At 38.2% G+C, this 20,655-nt stretch overlaps 1 protein-coding gene across 1 annotated transcript; it reads right to left on the bottom strand.

Moving 5' to 3' along the window:
- Window positions 1–791: 791 nt before the first annotated feature.
- Window positions 792–20,186, bottom strand: LOC308688269 (B-cell receptor CD22-like). Its single transcript, XM_081361230.1, has 11 exons — window positions 19,267–20,186; window positions 19,056–19,125; window positions 13,066–13,413; window positions 12,728–12,976; window positions 3,169–3,423; window positions 2,811–3,065; window positions 2,599–2,692; window positions 2,457–2,496; window positions 1,672–1,749; window positions 1,531–1,597; window positions 792–1,384 (listed from the first exon to the last, which is right to left on the bottom strand). The coding sequence occupies exons 1-10, from the start codon at window positions 19,279–19,281 to the stop codon at window positions 1,565–1,567; spliced, it is 1,437 nt and encodes a 478-aa protein (XP_081217356.1). The 5' UTR covers window positions 19,282–20,186; the 3' UTR covers window positions 792–1,384; window positions 1,531–1,564.
- Between the last annotated feature and the right edge of the window lie 469 nt (window positions 20,187–20,655).

Genomic DNA, 20,655 nt, shown 5'->3' on the forward strand with positions numbered 1-20,655 from the left:
AACAAACACGTTTGTTTACTAATGAAAATGCTAACATCTAAGTTACAGTATCTAGCGTACTAGTAAGCCCGTAACAGACAGCGACCATAATAAAAACCTAAACAGACAATAGCAAACATCCTGAGGTCACAATTACAAGAAATACAAACATTAAACACAGTTTATTCTAAAGATACAAGTGCAACAGCAAGAAGGGCAGGTCAGCATCGGTTTTGCCGGCTTCGGTTTCTTTCAGTTCTCTCCATTCTGAAAAAGCCGGTCCAATATTAACTCTAGTCTGACTTCACGCTCGGTCAGTCTCCCATTTCCCCTTTCTTTGGTCCTCTGACAAAGATTTTCTAGCTTTCTGCTTCTTTTTTACATGTTCAGCCATTACGAAAACTTGAAGAACTCAATATCTAGCGTTACCTTGTTCTTATAGCTAGCCGGATACTGGATGGATGGGGGCGTGTACGCGTGCAGTGCCGTAAAGCAATTCGTTACCTCGCGAGACCTGATATCACACGATACTTCCTAACACTGAGGCCGGCGGCCCGTCGGCCCAAAGTTGCAAGGGTGGTTTTGCGGCTCACAGGCACCAGGGGGGTGCGAGACGACCACCATTCAACCCGAAATCAGTAATATAACCATTACAATGACTCCAAAGCTGTTCGGTTAAGGTAAAAAAGTTACTTAGTTCACCTTTAAAGGCATATCACACCAACAAACTCCAGCTAAATGTCAGGGGTGTTTTGGAGCAAACATGAAAAAAGTATTGAAAACAAATAAAAGTGATGCAGAAACCCATGTTTTGTCATTAACAATTTTAATATCGATATTTTTTAATGGAATCAATACCAAAAAAGTAGCTTGTGAGAATCAATATATATATCAATACTGCAGGATCTATGAGCCCTTAAGGTTTGTACAAGTATATATGAGACGATCACAAATTACACAACTTAAAAAATTTAAAAAACATTTAAAGCGAGAGTTACAGGAACACAAAAGACTGAATAACAGAAGCTGATTATATTGAGCACTTTGAGAACAAAAAAAAAGATACATTTTCCATTGTGAATGAATTCCATTATCATAATAAAATGATCAATTATGATTTAAAAGCAGGAAAATGTTGTAAAATGAGAAAGCATAGATTGTTTGCCACAACTGAACATCACTTTAGGTGTTCTGACTTAATTTTAACATATTTAGACAATAACAATTCTCCAGCTTTTAACTTTCATTTAATTCCACTGTTATATCAGGTTTCTTAAACTATACAGAAATCAATCTCTTGTGACTCATCACTGATGATCCCTGTCAATTATCAGTGGCTCCGCCCACAGAGCTCAGGATTGGTTCATTTGTGCTCCGCCTCTCACTGCAGAATCTTCCTGTTGATCTGAACAAACAATAAGATGAAGAAAGACTGACTGAAGTTCATCAACAACATTATAAAACCTTTCACAATATACATAAAACAATCACACTAAACTGAAGAGAGTTTTATTGATTATATTGAGAAGAGCTGCAGGTTCTGACACTTACTGATGGATTCTCATGTTTAGAAAAGCTCTGAGGATCAAGAGTCTTCAGGAGGTCTGCGATCAACGGTCTGTGTGAAAGAGAGCGAGAGATCGGTCATGTGATCATCTGTGATGGAGTATCTGACTTTGACGTCTCACTTACTGTGAGTGTGTCGTACAGGTCAGAGGTCGTGGACTTGAGCTCAAGAGCTGTATAAGTGTCTTCACTGGGATCAGAGATCTGCAGGAGAGACAGAAGGACACACACATTGTGAGTTCACGTTTTAACCCTCTGATGGTCTTCGTTTGGAGTGACACTCGTGGTCTCCAGACAATAACATGTTTTTGTTACAGAATAATCTTTTTTTTTTTTTTTTTTTTACAAATGTCATTTTACTCTGTTTATTAATGTTTTTACTCCATTTATTAAATATATCATTTATGGATTTATGATATATTTAAATGTATATATTTATATAAATAAATGTAAAAATATATATATATATATATATATATATATATATATTTTTTTTTTTTTTTTTTTTTTTTTTTTTTGGGGTTTTTATACAAAAACAGCTTTTTATGTAAAATTCACTTTATAAAAGACCCAAAATTCAAAATTTCATTATGGAGATTTTTTGTATAAAAACCTATTTATTTACTTTTATTTAATTTATTTTTTTTACATTTATTTATATAAATTTAAAATATATCATAAATCCCCCAAAAACTGCACAGATGTGGAGTAAAAACATTAATAAACAGAGTAAAAAATGTTTAGAGGATCTTGATGAAAATCAGTTTTACTGGATCTAGAACTGAAGAATCGGGTGTTTGGTCACGAGACTCGTGTGTCTTATACTCTTAATATCTGTGTACGGCTCATAGCGGCTGTAGGAAACATCTCTGCATGCAGGAAAACACTGTGAATAATTGAGATCATCTCACCTCCTTCATAGCAGATCTTCTGTTCATCCTTTTAGTAAGACTGTCAGAAGAAAGATGAATAAACAACACATTTAACGCCACAAATAACTGCAATTTCAGGATTCAAACAGAGGCAAAGCCTCTTTGCCAATTTTTTTCTTACCAAATGTACATCACAAAAGCCCCTGATGCTCCACCGAGTAAAACACCAACAGCAACACCAACAACACCGACAGTTACAGACGAGAAACCTCTGACTGATGAAATACAGACAAAAAACACACCAATGTCTAGATCAGACAAAATATTCTGACAAATAAGAAAGTAATCAGGAGTATGTGGTTCAAAATACAGAATATGATTCATAAAACTCACACATGACGTTTAAAGTCACATTATCAGAGTATTTCTCCCCATGTTCATTGATGGACTTGCACTTGTATTCTCCACTGTCATCAGAGCTGATCTTTGAGATGTTGTAGATTCTTCCAGATCCTACAATCGTTCCTCCTTTAATCCAGATGATTTCTGCAGGAGGGTTTGAGTCACTGATGCAGTTCAGAGTCACTGAATCTCCCTCCACTATTACACCAGATGGACTGATGGAGATCACAGGTTTCACTGGAGGATCTAACACAGAGAAATATTAATATCATTAACAATCATTTTAAACTTAACATCACAGATGTTTCAAGGATTTAATGTCACAGTTACTGAACCATCAATAACTCACACATGACGTTTAAAGTCACAGCATCAGAGTATTTCTCTCCATGTTCATTGATGGACTTGCACTTGTATTCTCCACTGTCATCAGAGCTGATCTTTGAGATGCTGAAGATTCTTCCAGATCCAACAATCGTTCCTCCTTTAATCCAGCTGATTTCTGCAGGAGGGTTTGAGTCACTGATGCAGTTCAGAGTCACTGAATCTCCCTCCACTATTACACCAGATGGACTGATGGAGATCACAGGTTTCACTGGAGGATCTACAGATGTCAGGTAAAAGTATTTATCAGAGACGGCTGGTGGAAAATGTTCTAGGAAAGTTGCAGTTGGTTATTATTGGACAATTTCAGCGAGTGTAGCGCAATGACTGAGTATTGCACTTCAAGAATGTCATAATGGGTAGTTAAACATAATAATGTTAAATTGTGCACCAGCAGGAGGAGGCGATGTTGCGTAATCTAGGTTATGGAACCAATCTCTCGTGAAGTCTCGCGTGAGTTATGTCCTTTCGATTTCTTACAGGTTGAGTTGTTGTTGCCCATAACACGCTAGCATTCTGCTAATGAACGCTGATTGGTCAGTGAAGGACTGATTACGACCAGAGATACCGCTTGATGGCATCGTGTCATCCGCAGCGGGACCAGAAACAAACAAAACAAAAACTCTTCTAGCAAGTGTGTTTACCTGTGTCAGCTGTGTTGTCGATGCCTCGAGTGAAAAGAAAGTGCAGACTGCCGTGAAGCAGTATCTCTGGTCGTACGATGTGTATGACGTCATTGACACTTTAAAAGACTTTTTAAAGCAAATAAGTGACTCAAAAAAATCTAACACCCAGCAATGTGTAATTTATTTGCATCTCCTTTCGAATACAACATTCAAATTACTAGACAAAAAATTATATCCTGAGAAAAGTGGATTTTTATTGGTATAGCGCCATAGACCTCCATTCATTCTGCACTCGTCCTGTGAGCGCCCTCATATGGAATCAGAGAGGAACTGCAACCAGTTCAGAAGCCGGAAGTGTACTGAGAGTGAAACTTCTCGCCATATTAGACATTCTCTGGTGATAATAGGCTTGTTTGAGATGCGCCTCGCCTCGTCTGAAATGTATGCGAGAGTAGGAGCGGCTGCAGTGAGAGGAGGAGTGAAACAAGCGCAGGCAAGCCGGACAGTTCTCTCTTCTCGCAGTGGATCTGACACCTGTGAGATCAAAGATGGATATCGCGGGATTCACGGGATTCACGCTTGTGCACAGTGTTGCTAATAAACTGGATGGAATTTAAGTTCTGTTTTATGTGAAAATAAATCTAATGAACAAGACACCCAAAGTAGCCTACTTATTTAATTCCATTCCAAATACATGTTTATCAGTCTTTTTTTTTTAATACAGACATGTGTTTTTGTTTCTTTTTTCTTTTTTTTTTAATAAAAATTAAATTGCATAACCCATAGAGATCGCACTGTCAGATAGTTTGGGAATATTCACACATATACACATAAAACATGATATTAGAGTTTTAAAATCAAACATTTTAAAAGAGAAAAATACATCGCAGTTGTTTAAACCAATGAGCATTAAGCTGTGTCTCAGCAAGTCGTTTCCCATCATGCTTTTGATCAGCGCAGTCAGTGGAGAGCAACTGCGCTCGACTGCAGAATCCGACACGTGCGCCTTGCGCTCGCGAGAGATTTTTGACATACGTCAGCATGACATCAGAGCAAGGCGGACCGCACTCGGACACATTTCTAACCGGCATGCATCTCGCGCTGATCACCGGTGATCGATTCTGCGCAGATTTTGCTCATCTCAAACAAGCCTAGTGTGTGATAACCACGAGAGCTGCAACTAAAACGTTTAACTCCTGTTTTGCAGGTAAGCTGGTGAATAGTTTGTGAGACTTGTGTATTAATGGTTATGTGGATATTCCCGAAGTGTTTGCATAGACTGTGAATCATATATATGTTATATTAACCGTGCTATGCGTTGATTAGTGAGTTGTAGTGATGGCAAAATGAGGCTTCCTGAACCACCGAGACCTCGCAGCCCATTGCTTCAGCCAAAGGTTCATTACTCGAAGCTTCATTCAGCATTGCTCACTAGTGACACCTAGCTACTGTGCAAAGAAATAGCAGACAAATTAATTAATTCTGAACCAGTCTCGCGCCCCACCCACCCTCCCAATGCATATTTTATAAAAATACTTTTATAAATAAAAATATTTATTTGTAATGTAAATATACAAATAAATATTTATATTTATTTGTATATTTATATTTAAATTTATATTTTATACAAATATTTTTATAAATAAAAATATTTATTTATTTATTTTGTACTCACTGTTGATGTCTGTAACCTTTCATTTGCAATAATAAAAAGACATGATCAGATATTTGTCCATTACTGTGTATAATATAAAATATGTATCTTTCTCTGTCTGAATTTACGTGTGCCGAGTCACACACATAGTTAATTAATTATTCATTAATTGTTTGGATAGTGACAGTATGAACAACAATAGTGACACTGTGTTGAGTGCAGTGCTTATGTTAGAGGGAGTGTAATAAAGTACATTTTGTTCATTTAGCAGATTATAGATAACAGATTAAAGTAAACTGCAACAGAATAGTTCCGGAAGGAAGGATTACAATAGATTTTTTATTGAGAAACAGGATTATTTCAAGTGTGTTGGGGTTTAGACGATTCCTCTTCTAGGACAAAATCACTCTAGCCTTGGAAAAGATCCTTTCACAAGGAACAGAGGAACGTAAAGATGGCAGTGGTACAAATGAGGATACTGATGCTTCTGTTGAGCCCAGACAGGGGAGGATTCCCTCTTTCTCGCTGTCTCCATTACCAGGAAAAAGGAAAAGTCACAAAAAGCAAACAATTCCAAAAGGCCAATCCAAATCAAAAAGCAGTCCAGCCCAGATGCAAAAATCCAGAGCAATCCAAATAATCTTATCTAATTAATATAACAAGACTATAATATAGCGAGGCCTACTATAATAATAATAGGCTATACTACAACTATTCTAACCTGATGTAATAATATACAGCCCTCACATATGACACAATAACGACACTGACAATGATAGTTTTCTAACTCTCTGACTCTCTGACACTACTACAACTGCTTCTACAACTCCTGACAACACCCACAAGGTGGCGCGAGTTTCGAACCGCAATTTATCCGGAAGCGACACTCAGACCGAACCGATGACGTATCCACACTAGTCTCGCGTAGCCAGACCTCCAGACTGACGGCTGAAGGTCTGGAATTCATAGCAGCTTTCTTTGGCCAAGGCCCGCCCATAAGGCCGTTTGACCGACATGTCAAACAACCAATTACAGTTCGTTTCATTCAGCGTCACGTTTCGGGGCGTGGAAATGTCCCCACAACAACAGACCGGCGTGCAACAAGCCAGTCAGCATAGAAAATCAAAGAAGGAGAAGAAAACAAGCAGTAAGTCATTGATCTGTTTGTGCACGTATACTACGTTTAGCTGATCTTGATAAATGCTCATTGTCACTCATGTAAACACAACAGTTTTTCTTCCGCAATCACACGTCTGCGCTTTGTTTCCCGGCTGACCAAAAATAAACGCGACACTCGCGCCCCCCCGGAAATCCGATAAAATTCAACCAATCAGATGACGACTTCGACATTCCTGAAGTGTTTCCAGTTAAGTGTACCATATGCATCAGACGTTTAGCCAACGTTCCGTGGGCGTGACGTCTGAGGCTGAGACTATATCCACACAAACCGAGGCCTCGTTTGTCATTAGTCACGTGATTTTCACGTTAACAACACAAGCCTCGAATCGCGGCTTCATCTGGCACGCCCACTTTTTCTCGACACACGCTCCGACGCCTCGCTTCAAATGTCACATCACTAGTGAGTTGGCATGGGTATTAATATGAGTTCATATGGCCATTTACACGAGTGTTGTTTATAGGGAATATAGCAGAGATGTAGTTACAATTATTTCATGCTGAACTATAAGAGGATATTTGCATGTTTACAATGTAGTTTAAAACGTGTTGTGTGAAGTCTCGCGTGAGTTAGAGAGCGAGACTTCCCCGTAAATGATAGTGTGTGATAACCTTGAGAGCTGCAACTAAAACCTTTAACTCCTGTTTTGCAGAATAAATAAACTTTAAATGTGCAACCCCCTCTGCGAATTCATCATTGTACACTGGGAAGTGTTACACAAACATCCCAGTTTAATTTTTCACTGTTTAATGCTCAAAGTTAAAGAAAAAGTTTAAACAAAAAAGTTAACAAGGACAAACTATTAAGACTAGAATTTGAGAGGCTTGAAACATTTGAAATACAGACAAATGTTTTACCAAGTTCTGGATTAAGTTTGAAGCTTTTTTTTTTTTTACTTTTCCTAATTTACAGTGAATGTATATAGTGCAACTGCAAAAACTGAGAGGAAAAAAATACATGTTACATTTGTTTAGAGATTTTTTATATACAACTACAATTTTGATACTTCTTTTCCTCGCTCCTCCGTCCTCCAGCCTGTGACCCGGAAACTGATCAAACTCAGCATCTTGAAGGACATCTCAATTCTCTCCATTCCCTTCACATCACAATCATTTTATTTATGCTTTACCTTTGCAGTTTATATAAATTATATATCTAACATTTATCAACAGGGCATCTTGCTTTATCTTTATTATTTATGAATTTCTTAAATAACCAAACTTTAACAACATAAGGGCAGATCCCTTGATCACAGCTGTTGATGCTTTGAAGTGACGCTCCAGTGATCAAGAATATTCCAATATACAAATAGAGCGCTTCTCATTTCTTATTTGTGTATGCTCGTTTCCTTTCCTCGTGTCTCAGTTCCACCCCCTGTAGTGGTGCTCGGTTACTCAGCGGTGAACACAGGGATTGTGGCAAAGGGACGTAACTTCTCCCTTCCCTCCTTCAGGGAACGGGGGTTACATTAGTAACCTAGACGTTCACATTCAGTCATCACTATGAGTTACGTATAAATATATTTATACTGTATTTAGCGTCTAGGTTACTGATGTAACCCCCGTTCCCTGAAGGAGGGAACCGAGACGTTGCATGACTGACGAATTAGGATCGCGCCTGAGAACATATCATCATCGAGTTTTAACAGAACCGCTCCAATGGACATTGTCGAGTGAGATTTGCATAGCGGACCCCGTGCTGTGGTTATAAAGGAAGCGATCAGACACACTCACCAATTGATAATGACGTTGTTAAATGTATTAAAATGCATTAAAGTATATTTGTATTGTACTAAAACATACTCAAGTACATTTTTAATATATTTAATTGTACGTCTTTTCCCCCTTGGCTCCCTTCCCTCCTTCAGAGAAGAGGAGTTACATTAGTACCCTAGACGTTCCCCTTCAGTCGTCACTATGAGTTACGTCAGTGACTGATGAATTGGGATCCCTAAGAAATACGCCACAAACACTGTCTTCCAGCTCCTCGTGTAAACCGCCTGATCCCCCGCACCCTTGGAGAAGGAGAGGGCTTTACACAGAGAAGTCAATCACTGCTGTTCCTACTTGTTCCCACGCAGTCAGGATATTGGATAACACTGGGAAAGCGTGCCTACTCGTTGTTGTGCTTTCAAGTCAAGATGGATTTGTAGATCACCTTGAAGGTTTATGTACGCATATCGATGTGTTGTCCGTTCGGACCAGTATGCTTGTCTTGCAGAAACCGGCGAAGAGCAAGGAATACTGTGAGCAACTTGAGACAATTGATCTGCCACTGGAGTCGAGTTTGCTCTTTCCCAGTTGACCTGAAGCCCCAGATGGCAGAGGTGTCTGAGCACCAGGTCCCTGTGTTCGCACAACTGATCTCTCGAGTGGGGCAAGATGAGCCAGTCGTTGAGATAGTTGAGGATGCGAACACCCACCTCCCGTAACAGGGAATGGGCGGCCTCCGCAACCTTCGTAAAGACGCCGGGTGACAGGGAAACTCAGAAGCGCAGGACTTTGTACTGGTATGCCCGTCCCTCGATTGCAAAGCTTAGGAACGGTCTGTGTCGAGTAGGGCTGAACGATTAATTGCATTTGCTATAATATCGCGATATGATGAAATGCGTTTTTTTTTTTTTTTAAACCGCAAAGCTGCGATTATAGTGTGGTCACGTGACACGCGAGAGTAAACCAGTCTGTATCGCAGATGAAGCATCAACTTGGCACGCGACACATTTAGACCTGGCTACAGGAAATAACAGAGTATGTTTAATTTATGTGATATTGTGTTATAGATTCTCTCCAACGATTCTGTATTGTGTATGTCTGAGCTTAGTTTTAAACACAGACGTGTAGGCCTACGACGTGCATGCTTTATAAACAACCGTATTCTGCTTGCTTCTAATTCCTCTGTCTCTCTCTCTCTCTCACACACACACACACACACACACACACACACACACACGACACCACTCGAACCTTACGAGAAATAATCTTTAATAAAGTTCGGAAAAGTTGAAGCGAGTTACAAGGACATTCGCGGGCTTCATTGCGCAAGATATGAGATACGCGCGGTCTGCGTGATGTTACTTCAGTAGTGCGCGGTCTCGGCCGCCGGTATTTTACTTACAAATGTTCTACGAAGGCATCATATGTCTTGGAATGCAGTTGGCTTATATATTAAAAATATGAAAATCACCGACAGAAGCTGCTTTCAATTTCAAATACTCACGTGCGTTTTGCGAAGAGCATTTGAGCAATGCGGCTGTGAGCGAGTCTACGTGGTTAAATGTACATTTGCATCTCAAAATGCTTTTATGACGCGAAATTACCGGTAATGTGACACAGTCAGTGGTAACACTTTAGAATACTGTATCTTACTTACTGCATAACTAATAAGGAATTATTGAAGAACTAATAGGTAATTCTTTATTAACACTTAAGTCACTACTGTTAACTACTAAGGAAGATGTGTTAACTAATTAGTATGTAATAGAATTGTATGATTGTGTTAAGTTTCAGTTAGTTAATCAATAACTAATGAATTATGTCATAACTCTTGAAGAACTATTGTTAATTATCTATTAATTAATGTGCAAGAAAAATAACTAAGAAGTAACTACTAATGAACAGTCATACACAGTAGTCACTACAATAAACCGTTTTATTTTAGCAGTGGAGTGGTGGATGAAGTACACAAATCAAGTACTTGAGTAAAAGTACAGATAACCCAATAAAATATTACTCCAGTAAAATGATAAACTATTGGCCTATTCATTTTCAAAATTACCTTAGTAAAAGTATAAGGTAATTACTTGAAAAGTAAAAAGCACTGATCAATGTTTTTTATTTTATTTTCTAGCCAGTTTTAGTCATTCTTCAGCACTAATAAGAAATATAAGTGCAGACATTTCCTAGGCTATATATTGATCTGCAAATAAGCAAACTTTTTATTTAATTAGCAAAATGTATCATAATGTATGATAACTTATCTATTTTACAAAGGTTTAGATAATACCGTTAATAATGTGTTTTTTACAGTAAGTTTGATTTGAGTCAGAAGTATGTGGTAATTCTGTATTAATTACTAATGAGTTCCCTATATTCTCACTTTAGAATACTGTTCCAGGTTCCAAGTAATTCCTGAAGAATTATCTAATAATTATTTGTTAATTACCAATTAATTTCCTTATATGTTCACTTTAGAATACTGTTTCAGGTTATAAGTAGCCTAATTCCTGGATAATTATTTGATAATTATTTATTAATTACTAATGAGTTCCCTATATTTTCACTTTAGAATACTGTTCCAGGTTCCAAGTAATTCCTGAAGAATTATCTAATAATTATTTGTTAATTACCAATTAATTTCCTTATATGTTCACTTTAGAATACTGTTTCAGGTTATAAGTAGCCTAATTCCTGGATAATTATTTGATAATTATTTATTAATTACTAATGAGTTCCCTATATTCTCACTTTAGAATACTGTTCCAGGTTCTAAGTAATTCCTGCAGAATTATTTGATAATTATTTATGAATTACTAATAAGTTCCCTATATTTTCAGTTTCCCTCAGTCATTGCCTCAAACATGAATTTACTCAATGGCATTCTATGCTGAGGAAAACAGACACACACAGTACTGTATATAAAATATAAAAACTAATCTGAGGTTAGTTTCGTATGACTGTTCATTAGTAGTTACTTCTTAGTTATTTTTCTTGAACCTTAATTAGTAGATAATTAGTAGTAGTTCTTCAAGAGTTATTACAGAATTCATTATTTATTGATTAACTAACTGTTACTTAACACAATCATAAAAATATATTACATACTGATTAGTTAACACATCTTCCTTAGTAGTTAACAGTAGTGAAGAAGTAGTTAATGCATAATTACCTATTAGTTCTTCAATAATTACTTATTAGTTATGCAGTAAGTAAGATACAGTATTCTAAAGTGTTACCCAGTCAGTTATTAAACAAACAGGACAAACCACATCTTATAATTTCAAAAGAGATGAACACGTTCAGACAGCCTACTCTTACTGAAAGCACTCTGTTTATTGCTTGTAATATTTTTTTCCCTCTTTGTTATTTGTTTTGAAGCTATATTTGTTCAAATTATTAACATGCAATTGTATTAATTTAGTTTTTTAATGTGTAATTATTATAAGTAGGCCTACTTATAATTATGTAATTAAATATTTTAAGTTTTATTAATAAGATCAATTAAAGAAAAAAAAATGTATCGGCTCATGAGGTGTCTAAAGATTCCCTTCCCTATTTTACAATGATTTATTGCTTGTTTTTGTTGAATAATAGAAAAGATAAAGAGCTTAAAACATAATCGCATATTAAATCGCAATCGCAATATTGGTAAAATTTTTTTAAAAAAATCGCAATTAGATTATTTTCCAAAATCGTCCAGCCCTAGTGTCGAGGGAGAATTGAGACATGAAAGTACATGGCTACCATAAATACTATATCCAGCTACCCGTCCCGGAGTGGGGTCTGAGTGTGCAGTGCAACACTTACTTGGCTCCACAGTTTGGCAGGGGTGCGTGAGAAAGCATACAGCTTGTTCTGAGACACTGCTTATGATTTATGGGGATTAAAAAAGAAGAATGGGAAGATTTTTATCATTATAGGGTGGTTGTGTACACACACTGCCGACACATTTATGTTCAAACACCATGTAGAAGTGAATTTTGCAAAAGTGAAAAGTGACAAATTTTAGTTTGATATCTAAAAAAATTTAAGTAGAAATGAGTAAAAAATTTGAGCGCAGTACCAAACTTTTCCACTAGATGACATCCAGACTCCTCTGATGACGGTATAAGGACTCTTCGATTTCCATATATGGATTAAGTGATCTTAACTACAGTCTGAACACTTTCAAATGCTTTATAGTTTGTCAAGATTACTCTAGGTTTAGACTAAGATATTATTATTATAAATGTATAATGGCAAGTGTCCCACGGGTGTTGGATAGTCTTAAAAATAGTGGTTAAAACATTTTAATAAATCATACATTCAGATATTTATTCCTTGTAATGTTTGAAAAGTCAGTCTGTACTCACACATGACATTGAGCTGAACAGCAGGAGAGATGTGAGTGTGTCCGTCTACAGCACAGCTATATCTGCCTGAATCCTCTCTTCTGACTGACTGCAGCAGGAGTTCATTGTTTCTGTCTCTTCTCTCAGTTAATGGCTGTGAGTTTCTGTACCAGATGAATGTTGCTCTGTCAGTCAGAGCGCAGCTGCTTTTACATCTCAGAGTGACTGAATCTCCCTCTGTCACTCTCTCAGGAGACTCCACCTGAAGATCTGAACACAACACACACATTATATCTAGTGCTGCTGTCATACACTGATTATTATTCAACATAATGCACAGAAGAAGAGATGAACCTCACCAAAGTCACCTGTGACATTAAGAGTCACTCCTGGAAAACCAGTCCATTTTTCTTTATCAGTGATGAATCTGAAATAGTACATGTGTGAATCCTTCAGTGTCACATGACTCAGTCTGACGGTGCAGTTCTGCTGTTTATCTCCCAGATACTGAAGCCTCTGACTGTATTCAGTGTCATTAGACAGATCTGGAGGCTCAACACCCCTTACAGGGCCTTTTGTCCAGAACACTTTCTCGATCTGATATCCAGTAGGGTATTTATAAGTGCATCTCATTATCACTGTTGAGTCCTTTAGTGCACAGATGTGTGAAGGACTGTAACTCACACTCCAATCAGCACTAGAAACCCCTGAAACACAGAATTCATCAAACTGTAAATGTTGTTTAATCTGTTATATTGGGCCATGAAAACATGACAATACTTTATTACTATATGAAAACAGCGACTCATTACAGGAAATATAAGATAAATGTGAATAAATAATCTCAGTGTGAATTACTTTAAGACAGAGGAGTGAAGAGAGAACCAAGAAATCAGCCAAAAACAACAAGCTGCACAATTACAGTTTTTCTGAATTGCTAAAACACATTTCTTGAAACCATCACTCACTTTCTCAAAACCTTAAACACAAAAGCAAATGTTCAAAACTCATTCAGAGAATCTCTGACTCTTCTGGCAAAATCAAACAATGCTTTCAGATCTTACACACATCAGTCAATATTAGAAACACTACAGATCATTCGTTAGACACTACATGAAGAATGGAGGACACAGAATCCAAAGCATGCGGTTACAGGAGAAATATGTATTTATATATTGTAACAAAGTAAACAAATTTTGTAATTACGTAATAAAGTAGTACTGACACCTGACAGTGGTGAGTGAATAAATACTGTACGCACTGCAAGTCCTGTATAGTATTGCACTGAATATTGTATAGTATGGAATGTCTGTATATTCAGCATTTGCATACTGTGAAATACAGTGACCAACTGCAGAAGCCCAAAAGGTTACAGTAAAAAACTGTAAATGAAAAGCATGTTACTGTAAAGTACAGTCAGAAGAGTTGAGCAACTGCAGAATCAAGGTCAGTGAGAGAGATTTATTCTGCTTCAGCTTCACGTCTTCATGTCGGTCCGGCCGGAGAATATCATCTCTGCAGGAGAAGAGGAAAACCCTGAAGCAGATCCAGCCTTGACCACATTCTCCACACCTTCCTCTTCCTCTTCCTCCTCGTTCATCACCTCTTTCACACACTCTTCCTCCTCTTTCACACACTCTTCCTCCTCTTATACTGATACTCTTCCTCCTCTTATACTGATACTCTTCCTCTTATACTCACACTCTTCCTCCTCTTATACTGATACTCTTCCTCCTTTTATACTCACACTCTTCCTCTTCTTATACACACACTCTTCCTCCTCTTATACACACACTCTTCCTCCTCTTATACACACACTCTTCCTCCTCTTATACTCATACTCTTCCTCCTCTTATACACACACTCTTCCTCCTCTTATACTCATACTCTTCCTCCTCTTATACACACACTCTTCCTCCTCTTATACACACACTCTTCCTCCTCTTATACACACACTCTTCCTCCTCTTATACTCATACTCTTCCTCCTCTTATACACACACTCTTCCTCCTCTTATACTCATACTCTTCCTCCTCTTATACACACACTCTTCCTCCTCTTATACTCATACTCTTCCTCCTCTTATACACACACTCTTCCTCCTCTTATACACACACTCTTCCTCCTCTTATACTCATACTCTTCCTCCTCTTATACACACACTCTTCCTCCTCTTATACTCATACTCTTCCTCCTCTTATACACACACTCTTCCTCCTCTTATACTCATACTCTTCCTCCTCTTATACACACACTCTTCCTCCTCTTATACACACACTCTTCCTCCTCTTATACTCATACTCTTCCTCCTCTTATACACACACTCTTCCTCCTCTTATACACACACTCTTCCTCCTCTTATACTCATACTCTTCCTCCTCTTATACTCATACTCTTCCTCCTCTTATACACACACTCTTCCTCCTCTTATACTCATACTCTTCCTCCTCTTATACTCATACTCTTCCTCCTCTTATACACACACTCTTCCTCCTCTTATACTCATACTCTTCCTCCTCTTATACACACACTCTTCCTCCTCTTATACACACACTCTTCCTCCTCTTATACTCATACTCTTCCTCCTCTTATACTCACACACTTCCTCCTCTTATACTCACACACTTCCTCCTCTTATACACACACTCTTCCTCTTATACTCACACTCTTCCTCCTCTTATACTCATACTCTTCCTCCTCTAATACACACACTCTTCCTCCTCTTATACTCACACTCTTCCTCCTCTTATACACACACTCTTCCTCCTCTTATACTCACACTCTTCCTCCTCTTATACACACACTCTTCCTCCTCTTATACACACACTCTTCTACTCACACTCTTCCTCCTCTTATACTCACACTCTTCCTCCTCTTATACTCCTACTCTTCCGCCTCTTATACACACACTCTTCCTCCTCTTATACACACACTCTTCCGCCTCTTATACACACACTCTTCTACTCACACTCTTCCTCCTCTTATACACACACTCTTCCTCCTCTTATACTCCTACTCTTCCGCCTCTTATACACACACTCTTCCTCCTCTTATACACACACTCTTCCGCCTCTTATACACACACTCTTCCTCCTCTTATACACACACTCTTCCTCCTCTTATACTCATACTCTTCCTCCTCTCCCTTTTATATTGTTTCCATCCATTGTTGTTATCAACATTCAGTGCAACATTTTGAGTCAATTTAGGCACTTTAAACTGTCTTGTATTTTGTACAGTTGGTTTCCTCTCATCATTGGAAATGAGTGTGAACAATTTTGAGTCGTTGTGTGTAAACGATGACAGCTGTGTTGTAGTTGTGTTTGACTTTAGCCTGCCTGTGTTTAGCGTTTTGAAACATAAGTGCATCACAGTGAGAAATGTGTTTTAATGAGTGAGAAAGTGTTTTGAGTTTTGCAAAAAGAGTGCATGAGATTTGCAAACAGCGTTTTAACTTCCTGAACTTGTTTAATGTTTTACAGAAAGAGTGATTTATTCGACAAATTGGTTTAGGCTATTGAGAATTTGGTTCAGAGAAGTGGGTTTAGTGTTTTAGCAATTCAGAAAAACTGTAAATCCTGTAATATGACAATATAAATATTAATATTGATATTCACGATCTAGTGCTAGGGCAGGGCTGTGAACTGTCACACATTCAGCCTGAGACTCTAATCGACACGTTTCACACACTCTCACGCCACACACACATATTCTCACGCAGAGAAAAATCGCACTGACACTGACCATAGTTGTATAGTCCAGGGGTTCAGAAAGTAGAAGTCCTGCCATATGTTTATTCCACCCATGAACTCAGTCAGCTGATTTCACTAATTAGTTCTCCTGCTGAAAAACTGTGCTAATTAATAAATCCAGGTGATTGGAACAAAATACTGAGGAGGACTTTTACTTTCTGATACTGGACTTTACACCTCTGGCACTGACAGACAAGTTAAGAGTTAAGGCTAAATAATACAATTCTGAAATATTTTTAGTGATGGCCAGATCGAGGCCTCGTGAAGCAAATGAAACAGTTGAACCAAATGTGCCATATTGTTTCGAGGCTTCGAATCAATCCGACACCCGTCTCAACGGTGACACCTAGTGGTCACTTGCAGGTGTTGATCTGAAACAACCTTGACGAGCCATTAAAAAAATGTGTTTTTTTTTTTATTATTATAATTTTCTAATATGTGAAGCTTGTAACCTATAGGCTCCTCACTGTGCATAATGTTATTTTGGTCATGAAAAATGAATATTAATAAAATAAACCAAGCCACAATGTCTCACTTTTTTAGAGATTTTTATTCAAAAAATATTAATTTCTCTGCTGTGGAAGGACTTAGCCTACTTCTTTTTTTACAAATAATTTCTCCAGCCTTTGAAAAAATCCTCTCACAAGGGACACTTGTTGCTGACATACAAAGATATTTTTTAGCAAGGACATACAAATGAGGAAAGATTACTGCTCTCTCTTTCCAGTAGTGGATCATGAGTTCTGGGCAAATATGCATCGTTGATGTATTTTTTTTCACTTCCACTGTGGCATCAGCTGCAGTATATTGGGTACTCATATGTAGACCTATAAAATGTATATTCACACAATATTATATTATATTATATTCACATTGAAGCTATTTTTAACATGATTGGCAGTTGTGATTGGGACATTAGGTTGTAGGGCATTGGGCTATGGACTTTATAAACAGTGTCCCAAAAGGTTGTAATTATATTTCAATTATAATTATATTTCAAACAATGCATACATTGCATAGATGGCCAGCAGTGTCAGTAGCAGGCCTTGGTACAGGGGGAATGCCATCCTCTGCACCTGCAAAATGGCAGGATGAGTGCTCCTCAAATGGCGCATCATGGATGATGTATTGTTGCAGTAGGCTAGATACCGATCACAATACACACATCTCACTTTATTTGGGGTTTCTAAATGGAAATGCTCCCACACCACAGATGTACGGCATCTCTTCTGGGGAGCCTCCATTTTATCTATCTATCCAAATCAATCTATCTATCTATATGAATCTATCTATGTATCTAGATATGTATCTATAATCTATGTATCTATATATATGTATCTATCTATAACATGTATTTATATATGTATCTATAATCTATCTATATATGTATCTATAATATATGTATTTATATGTATCTGTAATCTATCTATATGTATCTATCTATTAATCTGTCTATATGTATATCTATGTATCTATTAATGTGTCACTATATACTCTGTCTGTCTCTAGCCTATCAGTCAATGTGTTGTGTAAATTTAAATGTAAGCCTAAATTGCCTATAACTAATCAAATCGCACTGTCACTATATCACCAAAAATCCGCTACCTCAAAGTCAAACTCCTCTCACAAAAACCCACGAGGTCAAAATGCGTTTATTTCACTTTTATACAGATGTGCGATTGTGTGGTTTGTTCCCGACTGTGTCAATCAAACGCTGATTCGGCGGACCACACCTGATGAAACACTTAGTGAAACACTTCGAGGCTTCGTTTGGTCACAGTCACGTGACATGGGTGTTTCGAATCACGCTTCGGATCAGTGTTTCGACACATCTGCGCTTCGGGATCTCGCAAAGCTTCGGAACGACTGTTTCGCGTCAGCCATCCTTAAATGTTTTGCCAATTACAATATACTTATTGTGATGCAAGTTTTTTTTTTTTTACACCCCATCAATCCCCCCTTCCATAATTCTCCCTTTAAACTAAACTCAAAAGTTGCCAGCTCTGTCCTACAGTGATCTTTTGATGAGCTTTGATGGACGGTGTTGCAGAAAAGCAGAAGTAAATGTACAGAGACAGAGGAGTGAAGAGAGAACCAAGAAATCAGCCACAAACAACATGACGCACTCTCAAATAAGGAAACATGACAAATAAGACAAAAATAATCAAAGTTGATTTATTAAATACCCAATGACATCAAAATATTAGTTGTGTGGCTTTTAGATCTTATCTATCAGCTCAGAGCTCATTTACGCTAGTGAACTCATTAGACATGATAAATATTTAACATGTACACATTCACTTCCGAGAACATGAGCCAAACATATTCATGATCTGCTGCTACAGTGATTTTTGTCCAATCAAATGCTCTGAACAATGAGAAAGTCCCTCCCCCTAAACCATGTGACACTGACTAGCAAGTAGCAAAAGACTATTGGACATTTCTAAAAGGGACGGGCGTTTGACATGTTCAACACAAACTTCCTGTTTCAGAGAGAAATATGTGAGAACAGGACAGAAGAAAGTGCAGATCAGCCGCTCATGAGGCCTTAAATAAAACATCAGAGTGTTTCTAATGTGAATGTAAGAGAGACTCACCGTGAATCATGAGCAGAAAGAAGATCAGAGGAAGAGGACCCATTCTGACCCGTATCAGCATAACATATATCTATAATACAGCATTAATATAAACATCACTTAAACAAGTATATGTAAATCACCCTATTCTTAACATTTCTCATGTAAAGACACGTATGTTATATGGGCAATAATCATCAGTTTCATTTAAGCAAGAGTGTGTTTGTCTTACCGTGTTGAAGCTCATCAGATCAACAGCAACCAAATGACTGACTGTTGTAACACAAGCACTTTAGATTTACAGTGAAGGACTTTGTGTGGTTAACACTTGTGTGGTTGACCAGCGACGGAAATGTCCCTCCCTCAACAAGAGAACAACATTACTGAACTAAACCTACTTAAAGAATAATGATGATCTTTTTCTGTAAGTTGAAGATGAATAATTGTGAAGATGAATGATAGTGATTTACAGGTGAGGCTCATCAAGGTTGATGTCAGACGCAGGAGATGGTGACCTCTGGTGGCAGTTTGAGGGATTGAACGAGCACATATGAGACGAGTGCTCCGTTCCAAACCGCATACTCAATGAGTAGGTACTTAATTTTAATGAGTACTACTTAACGAGCGCTAAAAGAGTAGGTACTTTATACCTATGACGCGTTATCACACCCGCAACAACTTAAAAGATTCGAACGGACACGTTTAATTCATCTATCCGTAAATCTTGATATTGATTAAACTTGCTCATTTTGTGGTCTTTTTGAAGAAACTGCTGCCCATTTATTTTGTGAATACATTTAGGGTTGATTTAAGTTATTTTATTTAACCCTACTAATGTGAACTACCGTTCCCTTTCGTTGTCACTCCGAGTTACGTCGGATGACGACGAATGGGGTTTCGCTTAGAAATCCTATCATCTTCGAGTATTAAAACACGAGCCAATGGCAAAGAATGCCATGAGTCTGCGGAATTTGCATAGCCTAACTCCGCCCCGCTCTGGGGGTATAAAGGAAGTGCGCAAGCAACATGCAGATATGTTTTCGCTTCGGAGCCAAGTTCAGTACTTCACTCCACAAGCCTTTTGAGTGTCATCTCAATCTCTTCGAGACGAGCGGCTCTTCAGTGTGTTTGTGTGACGGCGCTTTCCAGCGAGATCGCATTTCCTGCTGCTGATTTGTGCAGTAATCTGCCGACAGTGAGTGTGTTTCTCCCTGGGCGCTTCAGCACTCTGCTGAGCTTTTCCACTCTCTAAAAGAGCTGCACGCGGCACGTCTTATTCAAGACGGTTCGCCCGTGTATTTTCTGGATGTGTGTGCGGTCATCTGCCTAACGGTCGCGAGCGCTGTTTTGCGTGTTGGGCTTAATCACGCTTGGCAGCGCTCATTGACGAGTCATGTTTTCATTGCGGGAACATGACCATCGCGATGTTTATAGATCAAGACTCAATGATCTCCATGTGAGTAGAGTCCCCTCTGCCACACCCCAATTTATCTCTTCCTCGAGAAGAGATACTTTGGCTGGTGGCCAGGGTGATCTGAGGGTTTGGTGTGGCACAACAACCGACGAGTCAATTCCTCGGGCCACACCCCCCTCCACATCGCAGACCATGCACTCACAGCAT

The sequence above is a fragment of the Scardinius erythrophthalmus genome (assembly GCF_964197995.2).
Source record: "Scardinius erythrophthalmus genome assembly, chromosome: 3".
NCBI classification, from domain to species: domain Eukaryota; kingdom Metazoa; phylum Chordata; class Actinopteri; order Cypriniformes; family Leuciscidae; genus Scardinius; species Scardinius erythrophthalmus.

Excerpts from the sequence above, each read along its gene's own strand:
- LOC308688269 (XM_081361230.1), bottom strand. Across the intron at positions 13,414-19,055 it reads CTTTCTGCTCATGATTCACG|GGGTTTCTAGTGCTGATTGG; the intron begins GTGAGTCTCTCT and ends TCTGTGTTTCAG. Across the intron at positions 3,066-3,168 it reads TGTGACTTTAAACGTCATGT|ATCCTCCAGTGAAACCTGTG; the intron begins GTGAGTTATTGA and ends TCTCTGTGTTAG.